The sequence below is a fragment of the Plectropomus leopardus genome, chromosome 1 (assembly GCF_008729295.1).
Source record: "Plectropomus leopardus isolate mb chromosome 1, YSFRI_Pleo_2.0, whole genome shotgun sequence".
Lineage (NCBI taxonomy): Eukaryota > Metazoa > Chordata > Actinopteri > Perciformes > Serranidae > Plectropomus > Plectropomus leopardus.
This window is the reverse complement of record NC_056463.1, coordinates 25003480-25015731: the sequence shown is the minus strand read 5'-3', so window position 1 is coordinate 25015731 and position 12252 is coordinate 25003480. Positions and strand designations below refer to the sequence as shown.

Here is a 12252-nt window from a genome sequence, read left to right as displayed (position 1 = left end):
GACGAGCTCTCCAGGAGATTTGTGTGTGAATCTGTATGTGTGTGTTTGTAGCTGCGAATGTGTGTGTAAGAGTTCATATACTGTATGAAACAAAGCTCCACAAGGAGGCAACTAATTGGTTTTTCATTGTGTGCAAGCTACGATTTTATATTGCAGCAAATGCAATCAAAAGCAATTACTGGTTTTCTTATTGTATCACTTGAATGCTCAAATCTTCCCATGTAGTATAAAAAATGTGCAGTGAATTATATAATATGAAGTTATTGGTGCATTAATTTACTGTATCTTAAAAAATATAGAATATGGCTTTATTTTCAATATTAAAAAGGCTTAAAAGGGATTAAAATCAACATTTGTTTTCTATGCAACAAATGAAACAACAGGCTTGTGCAGCTGCTGCAGTGCTGATGCTTTCAGGATGAGATGTGATTGTGATGGATTCATGCACAGCTACTCTCTGCTGGGTCCCTGGGCAAAACACGTATTAGCTTTTTTTGGTGATTGTGTTTTTATAATATATCCTTCAAATTATCAGCCACATCAATTGGGTAACGTGCATCCATTGATATACGTTTACTATTACCCTCTTATTATGTTCTCTCACCCTGACTGGTTTAATCTATGGCACAATTCAAGCATAGCACACACACATGCACACGCCACCTAATTGGTAGCGTTTAATGACAAGTGGCCTGGGATTTGGCCGAGTGGATCTATTTCAATCGAATCCTAAAGTGAAGTGCGCTTGTTCTCCATCCATCTGCTCCATCTCTCTATCCATCAGCTCTTCCTCTGTCACCCCCCAATCCTTTTGTTTGCCCCTCCTCTTTCTCCATTACCTTCACTCTCACTCTCACTCTTCACTCTACAATTAAACCCTTATCTTTCACTCTATTTTAACCCCCTCCCCCATTATTTTTTATCCTTTCATCCTTTGCCTTCTTCTCTATCCACTCGTCCATCCCACCATCCATTCAGCCTTCCTTACACATATTGATCCCTTTATCCATCCTTGGCTCTCTTCCCTTCAGTCCCTTCATGTGTCTCTCTCTCATTAGAAAGCACCACAGGTCACACATAGTCCGGCTACTAACATGCTTTTGCTTTGTTTTCTCTTCCTTCCTCGTAACTACAAACACTCTCACTTGACATGTACATATAAAGGCTCACTTGAAACACACACAGCTGATTTATGACTGGTGTCTCTAGGCTATGTTGTATGCTCAGCAGCTAATTACACTCTATTTAACAGGATGTCAGTGGAGGCAGATAAAGGGAGAGACAGAGAGCGATGGTGTGTTAGTGTTTGTGTGTGTCGTGGGGGGTCAGCAAGACAAGCTTAGACAGAGGACTTGCTTATCTATTGACATGTACATATAGCCTCCAATTTACACATTCCCTGCTTCCAAATGAGACCCCATCTTACATGCTATAATGTAAAAAAAAAAAAGCAAAAAAAAAGCCCAAGCTCTAAAAAATGAATACATTGCTGTGTGTTGCTGTGTGTGTGACATGGAGTTAAGATGGCCACGTAATACTTGAGACTCGTGTACTAACAACACATATCACATGTTGGGCTGTGCTTCTGTAGAAAACTGAGCTGGTCACTAATCTGTTTGATTCATGCAGAAATTGTGTTTCCATGCAGCAGCATGCTCTATACCCTTAGTCCGACATGTGTAATATTTAGGGGGATTTAATGGAGTCTAGCAGTAAGGACTGCAGATTGCATCCAGTTGAAAGTTTTCCAGGATAGAATTCCTTCAGTGTTCATTGTTCAGGAGGTTTTTACCCCAGAGCTAAATTAATCACAGAGGTCTATTCCTCTCCAAAACAAATGCATCCACATATTTAAAAAAGTAAAAACACTAAATAAAGCTTTTTTTCACATAAAAAAAATCTGTATTTCTGCAACGCTCTCATCATAGAGGGGCTGCATACTGTGGTGGCCAGTGTTTGGTTTGTCCATTTGGGGCTACTGTAAAAACACAGCGTTGAAACATAGCTATCTCTGTAGACAGGGACTTGCTCCCTATGTAGATTTAAATGGCTCATTCCAGTGTAACAAAAACACAGTGATTTTCTTTTCAGGAGATTATACACCAAAAAAAAATAGTATATTATATTCAATTTTTGCCAATATAGCCACCTAAATGATAAACCTTGGACCTTTAAAAGACAGTGAGGGAATAAAAAACATCACTCAAGGAGCAAATTAGCTTCTTCACTGTCAAATAAAATAAAGTTCTTCAATGTGTAATGTGTAAAAAGACACATTAGCAAAAATGACAACAAAAAATGTGGTTTTGATGTTATCAGGCAGTTGATATTTAGATCATCAATCAACCGTTATGAACGGTGCCTAATTATTGATCAATTATCATTTAATGGAAGGAAAAAAGAGGCAGCAAACAGTGGCAGAGAAAGAGACGGCATTACCGTGACTTACAGCCATCCTCCATCCAAAATAACGCCTTCCCAATTCACCGACTCACTTGGGACCTATTCATTTTCTGTGCTACCTTCAGCAACACATACATACACACACACACACACACATAACCACACACACACAGCCAAGTCCCCAAAGATCCAATTCTCGGAGCATGCAGTAAAAAAATTCCTTCACTGATAGAAACCCCCTTCCCCCAGTGAGGGAGGACACAGCATACACACACACGAGGGAGGCACGCACGCACGCACGCACACACGCACACGCGCGCGCGCACACACACACACACACACACACACACACACACACACACACACACACACACACACACACAGGCATGTACAGCATGTCTCTATCCTCTAGCCCACCGTCCCCAGAGGGCCACTGCAGCACAGGGAAGATGGAGCGCTACTGTGTGAGTGTGACATATTCACAGACAGATCGGTACTAATGAAGGATATTACTCTCACGCACATTAGCAGAGGTAAAGAAAAGGTCAGTGTGGAAAGGGAGAAATAGGTGGAAATAAGGGACAAATGGAGAACGATGAAAGGGAGGAGAGGAGTGGAGGAAAGTAGAGAACAAAAGAGAAGGCAATTACATGAAGACAGGAGAAGGGATAGAAAGAGGAGGATGTAGAGGAAGAGGGATCAGGTGAGAGGAGATGTGGTGGACACAGGGATTTTGTTGTGTGCAGACAGTGAGCAAGAGGAGATTGTGTGTGTGTGTGTGTGTGTGTGTGTGTGTGTGTGTGTGTGTGTGTGTATGTATGTAATAAGAGTGTCTGTATGCAGTCCACGTCTGAGAGTAAAGAGCAAGACAGCCACGGGATTTACCAGCACTGCATGGCTGACTGCATCCAGCAACCATAAACGCTCACACTTACTAATACACACAGAGACAACTACGCAAACATTCACAGTCAAATATTAAAGGTGAAAAAGTGGACACTGTTGCCATTTGCCAATTAAGTTCTAAAGTTAAATCCTACTACATGCACACACAAATGACAGGAATTACAAACAGTGCCTGTGTGTGCATGTGTGCGTGTGTGTGTGTGTGCCCAAAACAGGAGAGACATGCACACATGTCCACAGACAGTGACACCTGCACCATTAAACAAACCCTGTCCTTTCACTTAGATGGTTAATGCTCATAAATCTGCCAAAAGACAGCTGGCTGTATTTTTGGAATGTCAACAGATGTGTGCGTGTGCGTGTGCGTGTGTGTGCGTGCGTGCGCGTGTGTGTGTAAAATGGCCTTGTTCCTTGACAGTGTAGGGGGTCATACAAAGAAAGCTAAAGAAAGAGTGTGTTGATGTTGATGTTGACATCCAAAACTGATGCAGGAGAGTACATAGCACATCATATTTTTTTGCTTTACTGTGAGTAAGGACTGGTTTGATGGTGGGAACGTGTGATGCTGTCCCATTGTGTTTAGGAGGAGCGACTATGTGGCCATATTGTTGGGGTTGGGATTTGAGGAAAGTTTAATCATTTCATCAGAAACCATGGATATCAGGAACCATCTGGAAAGATGGACTTTTTTAAAAGCAAACAATGTAAAAAGGCGCAAAAAAGTCTGGAATTACAGAGCACAAGTTAAAGGAGCTGATGGAATCACATTTCACTGGTACACAGCTGTACCTTGTATAATTTCATGTGACATATAAATGATTGACTGATTGATATTTTTACGTGATGGGCGACTGACCAGGTGTCACTATTTGTCGAGTTGGGCGTGAGAACGTGAGGACGTGAGGATGTGAGGATGTGAGGATGTGAGGAGTGACGTGAGAATGTGAGGATGTGAGGATGTGAGGACGTGAGGACGTGAGGATGTGAGGACGTGAGGATGTGAGGAGAGGAGAAGGATGTGATAGAGTGAGAAGGGAAACCATCAGTATCATTTAAAATGTGATTTAAAGCAGCTCATTAGATATGACGTCTCAGCAATACTTCAGACACTGTGACACGCTCATAGTCTTGTGTTACCCATGAATAATGTATTCATTCATTTTAAGCATGCCATGTTTATTCATCAATAATTTACCCAGAATACCCGTGTCTTATTTATGTTGTGTGTCGCTCTGCATTTCTCTAGATTTGATTATATGGCTCATTGATGGCTGTTGACTGGATAGTTGATTTATAAATAAACACACAAAAAGATAAGTAAGTACACTTGTGCACAGTATATAAATAGCATTTCATTTTTCTAACACCTTTATCTTACAACAGTGTATTTGTTTGTTGCTCTTTCTTTCATTCTTTCTGCTCTATCAGAGAAATTGAGAGACATCAGCGTAACAGTCAGAACGTGGGCATGTCTAAACCCGAGGATTAATCTTGCACAAATGAGCAGGTAAGATGCATCTCACATCCTTGTTTTTGCTGAAATTAAACATGCTCAACATCATCTATAATACTGATTCTTCTAGTCCTTATAATTCCGCTAAATCCTAAAATTATGATCCTTATGGGAATAAAGAAAAAACAGAACCACTGTTCATATCAGTGTTGTATGATTCAGTGTTTTTAATTAATTGTGAAAATCCCAATATCAGAACGCTACTTCAGATCTGCTCACCATTAATATTAGAACGACTGGCACTGTGTGGAGAGGTCAGATTAAGCAGGATGCCAGGTGATCCACATGCATGAGCGGGGTGACGTGCTCCAGATGTGTATGGCAAGCACTGAATGCAGTGCTCTGATCTTACCTGGCAAAGAAGGAGGCAGCAGCAGAAGTGGTTGTTGAAGCTGTCGTGGTTACAGGTGGCGTGTGGGAAGGAGAGTTTGAATGTGATGCTGAATTTGTGTGTGAAGGAGAGTGTGTGTTGTAGCGGTTCAGGGCAGCCTCAGTCAAGCCGTCTCTAGAGTCCTCAGAGATCATCTGGGAGATCTGACGAGAGACAGAGAGATACATAATGTTTACTCACAATAGTTGACATATTTTCTGTGTTTGTGATTTGTTGCTTCACTGCAAAGCAGCCATTGTTATATATATCGAGGGGGAATGATCCACCCAGGCAGCAACCTAGGGGCTGAAAAATGAAGCCAACGTAGAAGTGCCAAGAACTGCACTTCCTTGAATGGCCACTCAAGGCTGGCTCCTAAACAGATGAAATCCCACAGAACCCCATGTTAAAATGCCCAACTTTACAGCAGAAATAAACATGTTGATAGCCAGGTACAAAAAAGCCAGGTTTTGATTTTCTATGGCTAATTCCCACATTCACATTGTACGTGACTGAATTTTTTAACTTGTATAACTTTTTATATAGCATTTTTTATGAGGCTTGAAGTTCCACAGGCTGTTTTTTAGAGATGTTGCTACACTTAATGATTCAGGTCCACCCTTTGCTCCTCAACAGCTCCACTGTCTCATCCACATGAAATGCTGAGCTCAAGGCGTCAAAAATGGGAGTCCACATGCCCTCCAGGTGTATTTTACGTATGTAGACAGTTAAGAGGCATAAAACGATATTTTTAATGAAGATAAGAACAATATCTTTAAGTTGCCTCAGGTAGTGTGAATAAAAAACAAAACACAGCACACTCACTGTAAGATATCAATAACAAAATTATTTTTAGGTTGTCTGAGGTAGCAAAAAAAAAGTGACAATGACATGCATGTGTACTCCTTTACAGGCCTGTTTATTTTCTGAGTTTCTGCTGACTTTGTACCATATTTTCTACACTGAGCAAATAGAGTTGGAACAGTAGGTTGCAAGTGCGAGCTGACAGTGTTGTGCACGACAACTAAACATATTCACCTGCTAGTGAGGGACATGGCTGTGAGCCTGCCTGTCTGTCTGCAGTGGTGCTGTGTGTGTAGTTGTGTGTCAATGAGGTGGCAAAGACGGCACAGTTGCTATTGATACTGTTGGCAGTGAGTATCTAATACTAATTTTTAGTATTGATAAATAAATGAGTATCGATTTTTTTGAAACCCTACTGTGTAGATGTACTTGCTCAAGATAAATAACATAATAGGAGTTAAGTTTATGATTCTCAAATTTACATTTTTTTCTGGAGTCAACACATTGTGTGAGTGACTATAGGAATGACTAGAAAGAGAGAGAGAGGTCATTGTCCATCATTTTCACCCCTCTTCTGTTTTCTCTCTTGCACTCGGGCAGGTGTGACAAGAGTTTTATTCCTGGATGACTTTGATCATGCTGACTGTATATATGTCCATCATGACAAACACATACACACGTACACTGCAGTGCACTACAGTATATCTCTGACCTTGTCTTTTCCAGATGGTCAGATTACAGATTCAGGTCAATTTGTTTCCCGTTTTAGAATATCTTGATTGTGTATTCTGATGGAATTTTGGCTTTAGAAATACTGAAACAATTTACAGAATATTTTTCAAAAGAAAAAACATGCAAAACATGTCAAATCCCCCTTTATCACTTGAATTTAAATTTAATATCTGACATCAGTTCAACTTTTGATAAGGAAATTATTATCTGATGACTGTCTCATATTCTTATCTAGTCTCCTGCCATCAGGGTAGGAGACTTTTTTTGATTCATGTTCATTTCAAGTGTGTGTGTGCGTGTGTGTTTTCCCTTGGCAGACAGACAGCAGATAAGCTCTCCACTGATCACACTGAACCAGCAGCAGAATGTTGTCTGGGTCCCAGATAGACACAAACAAACACACCCTCTCTCTTTAGTTTCTCTCATTTAACCTTACGCCTCTCCTCCTTTGCTTCCACTCTGTCATTTCTTTTCCTTCTCTCCACTTCTTTTTATCATTGCCTCTAACCTATTCAATTTCATTTCTCTGCCCCTTTGCTCTGCCATCTTAGGCTGCTCACATTTGTCCTTTATTATTGAATCATCCTTCAGGGCATTTGTCCTTTATTAGATAGAATTCAGGCAAGGAGGACAGTGGGGACGGAGAGAGAGAACTATGAGCTTATAACACTGTACAGAAATGAAATTTGTAGTGCCTCTGTGAGTTACTGGGTATATGTACAATAACTTTATCTTTGTATGCACTTGCCTACATAGCTATCTTTAATATTTGTTTTAGCTTTTGCCTTTTTTTACGCAGCTGATGTATCGCCATGTTTCTACAGTAACCCAGAATGGATAAACCAATCACTGGGTCATTTGCGTTTTCCCATCAGCTAGTGCAGTTCACAGCCTATCCGTCATGAGAGCATCGCAAAAACACGGATTTGTTACAAGTGAAACGGCTTTATTCAGTGTTTTCGCCAGATTAAATCACCTGGTCCATTTGTTGTGGAGAAGAAGAGACTTCTGTGGTGGTTGGCTCCCAGTTTGAAATCTAAGCAATGAACACTAAAGAAATTCTAATCTGGAGGAGTTTCAACCTCTCTGCAATCTTCACCGCTAGATGCCACTAAATTCCTCTAAATCTTAGACACTGTTCCTTTAAAGCCACATATAGAGTAGACTTTTATTTATGGACGCCCACTATATTCAGACTCTTGCCAAAAGGAATTCCCACAATGTTGATTAAACCATTGCTGCAAGGGAAAACTCTGTATTTGTCAGTATACCTTAGTAGTGGTGGCAGGTCTCTTATTTATTTTAAATTAGTTTAATTTTTGTTGCCTTCATCAGTTTGGCACTGCTTTTAATTTTTCTGACCTAATACTTCGTTTGTATGTGTGTGATTCTGATATTTTTTTAAATACTATATATGTTGACAATTTGAAACAAAAGTTTTTTTTAGAGTCCTTAGCAATACAGCTGCATGACAGAAGATAAGTTAGACAATCTTAAGAAGCGTTGAAGAAAAAATTGGAGTGGATGCTTTAGATAACAAAGAAAGGATCAAAGTCAAAAAAAAAGACAAAGACAGTGCTGCTGGTGGTGGGGGAGCTGCAGCAAGCTTTGCATGTCATACCACATGCCGGCAATGTTTATGTAATTGCTCTCACTGTCAGAGGGGGACAACAACAGTTCCTCACACCAGCGTTAAGGTTTTGTTGCTTATGTGTGTGGGGGTCTTTGGTCGAGAGTGAGAAGATGCTTGAGAGAAATACAAAGGCATTTCAACCGCTTTGTATGAAAGTGTGTGTTGCACTTTGTCACTGTGTGCACAGGTGTGTGGTCATATGTGTGTGTGTGTGTGTGTTTGTGTGTGTGTAGGTGACCCATTCGTGAAATAGATATGGATTATTGATTATAGTTCTTTATGTGCTGCCAGCAGCCAGACAGCAGAGCACCTAAATCATCACCCCACGCTCCAATGGAGGAATGATAGCCTGTGTGAGACTAAGTCTGTGAACATGTATGGCTATTGTGAGCATTTCTGAGTGTGTTCATGTGTCTGCATTTCTCTGCACCTGTGTGTATGTGTGTGTAATCAGCTCCCCTCTACGTATATTTACTGCTGAGGGCTCCTGGGGTCCAAGCACGCAGCCCACTGCCTTGATAAATTACCTATTGTAAATGAGATGCCTCTATAGTTTATATACGTCCTCTCTGTGCACCGACATGCATTTCAAATGCTCAGGCTAAGCATGCTGTCCCTGCATTATTAAAGGAGTTGTGAACATATGGAATAAAGGTTCAGTGAGCTACATGGAATACCTGCACATTTGTACTGGCTACTCATTTATCCTTATAAATGGGAGGAGGAAAACAACCATGGTGTGGGAGAAATGTCCCTGTGGAGGGTTAGTATAATGTGGGCTTAAAACTAGAGTAAAGGTGGTTGAATAATATGTAGCGGTCAGCAGCTCAGTGTGCAGAGAAAGGATAGACTCTATGTTTTATTCAGCTGCACCTTCCATGGATGCCAAAAAAGTGCAATAACCATATCCTCATTCATTTTATACTATCACAAGAGTCCAAAAGGTTTGCTGTGCTTCTCTGCATCTGAAACTGCGGTGTGCTGATGGGTAATTATGCTTCATGCATCTCATTAAACCAGCTATTGTAAGAAAGCTGTCAAATTAGTTCTGCATCTGAACCACTGCGCACAGAGAATAGATGGATAGTATTATTATTTCTCCATAGATTGGATTCCTTTTTTCCTACCATATATTTTTTAATTGGAAACCGGTATTATACAAATATCATGTGCAGAGTACAAATCTGTGCTCTTGAAAATGGTTTTCCCCCTTTTTGCTTTGTTAAAACTGAGAAATGTAACAGCACCTTTCTCTAACCCCCAAACTCTCAGAGAAAGACAGGAGCGCAAAAAACCCAAACAAACAAATAAATAAAATGAATCAAGCGCGCACACACACAAAGTGAATAAAACAAATAAAATTTGGAAGAAAGTACAATAATAAGGATGCTCACGGTACTTACTTCAAAGAATGAATCTACTGAAAATCAGTTGGGGTCCAGAGAAATAATAGAAAACATTGGCACCTCTTGAGGAGTATTGTATCTGTACTTAATACCTTTAGGATATCAATTGAAATGGGGCGCCTGGTGGCTCAGTGGATAGAGCAGCGCCCCATATACAGATGTTGTGTCCTTGCTGCATCAACTGCCCTTTGCTGCATATCGCCCTCCCTCTCTCTCCCCCTCTCACACTTATATGGTCCTGTCAAATAAAGGCAATAAAAACAAAAAAAAAAAATCATCTTAAAAAAAAACAACATATCAACCAAAATAACTCAGTACAAAGTCAAACAATGACTGCTGTTAAAGATCACACTCACACAGAAATGGCTTGACTGTTGTTAAACCCCATTAATAACCATAATAAGTAACATTAGCTGTGTAAAGCTAATAGCTAACTCTGTCACAGTGTGTGTGCAGCCAGACAGTTTTAACAACCCTCTCCTGCAAGGAGCCCCCACTCCCGCCATAGCAGCTACAGCCCATACAGTCTGTGATGAGGTAAATTGAGGGACGTGTATTTGACAAAGCTGGCAGATCAGTGTGCCTATACGCCTATAGTATGGCTATACTGCATGCCACTACATTTACATTATGGATATCAAATGAAGTACTCTATTGGTAACAGTATCACTATAAAGGTACTGGGATTGTATTTTTTTTAAATGATACAGATCCCTCACCAGGAAATAGAAGGTGGATTTGTGCTTTTCCAGTGTAACAGAATACATCTACGGTGTATGACTGAGGCAAATGCAACAACATGAGCATCTTTCTTAGTAAGACTAGCTGATATGAGCAGTACCCCAGAGATGACAGAACAAATTCCTGCATGGTCTCCTGGTTACTGCTCTGATATGGATGGCACTTGGGGGTTATGTAGTCATGTAATGAATTGTGTTTTTGTTGTTTGTCTTTGTTCTTAGGAGGTCATTACTCTTTTTCCTTCTAGACTTTTCCCCACAAGGTACACAGGCTGAGTTTCTCTCTTTACATTCTACCATAAATTAAATTAAATTACTCTGGATGAAACTTTAATGATCCCTATGGGGATATCAGGTCATCGAAGCCAGAGACACAGATCTGGAAAACACCAGGGCAGAGAGAGTGCTGAGTATAACAGTGAAATCATTAAAAACACAGCATCTGACCGTCATGTTTTCATGTCACCTCATTCTGAGGTTGTACCTGTCAATGAGAGACTTTGATGAATGTGAGATCAGATTTCCCCAGTAAGACAAGATAAAAAATAAACACTTAGACACTTACTCTGTCACTCTCAGCCCTCCTCTTTCTCTGCACTAGAACACTTACCCACACCTCTCTATCTCTGCTTTTAGAAAAAAGTAAAAGCTGCCTCATTCATCTTCATTACAAGACAAACGCCATTTCCCAAGTCCCCACCCTCCTCATCTGTCACTTTTACATTTATTTTGTTTTTCGGTCCTTTTTCAACCACATACTGCAGGCAGCCAACATAGAATTTGTGCCTAGAATTTCGGGTTTGTATAAGGAAGATGAAAAAGGAAATGATGTGCTTGTGTGTCCATGTGTGTGGTCCTGCCTGCTTTTATCAGGGGGATAGACACAATCTGTAAAACAATCTAAATGCTTACTGCAGCAGAGAGGAGGCAGAGAGAGAGAGCCTGGCCTTTCACAATGGAAGTGGGAGAGAGACACTAAAAAATAACTGAGTGATTGAAACAAGGTGTTTATTTAGTCTGCATTAGAGATGGAATTACATAAACAGAGTATATGTGAGACAGAGGGAAGAAATAAGCAAAGAATTCAATAAACAGTCATGAAAAATAGACAACACACAAGGAAAATGACATGTCGGGAGAGTGGAGGCAAAAAAGAAATGAAAGAGTGGGAGTAAATGATAGCTATACATAGAAGGAGAGAGAATAAATGTGAGGCAGAGGAGAGTGTGATAGAATATCTAATTCCTATCTACATATGTGCAGCATGTTGCATAATCAAATCTGAAACAGCCTCAAGGCTAAATACTGCGTGCCAAAAGACAGAGAGAAAATAGTGACAGGAAGAAATGTAGTTTTATGTACATTCACTTTGCAGCACAGATGATTTTATGGAAAGCAGAGATGATAAGTGCTTTCTAAAACTCTCATGATTCAAAGGATATTACTAAAAACACTACTTTTTCAATCATGCATGCACTTATTTTCTTATTTCTCTTTTTATGCAGCAACACAAAACTACACGTCAATGCTAAATGCTGCCCTCTCTTGGCAACTGAGCATGTCCACTTATCTCTCATAAAGTAACTCAGAGGGACCTTGGCTGGAGTAATTAATGGAATATGCATTGTTTTGTAAGTTTGGTGTGCTCATCAAGATTTATTTAAGCTTATAAAATCGGAGACACTAAACTGCCTTAGGCTGTTCTCTTGTACCCTTTGTGTGTTTCTTTATAAGAAGTAATGCAC

The 12252-nt window shown here is 40.2% G+C and overlaps 1 protein-coding gene across 1 annotated transcript in view; it reads right to left on the bottom strand.

The window, feature by feature from the left end:
• The window catches only part of kif26ba (kinesin family member 26Ba), a 56789-nt gene extending 51441 nt beyond the window's left edge, over positions 1-5348 (bottom strand). Inside the window, exon 1 of the mRNA XM_042487856.1 lies at positions 5175-5348. Within this exon, the coding sequence (XP_042343790.1) occupies positions 5175-5347 (173 nt within the window). The 5' untranslated portion in view covers position 5348. The remainder of the gene's footprint in view (positions 1-5174) is intronic.
• Positions 5349-12252: the final 6904 nt, after the last annotated feature.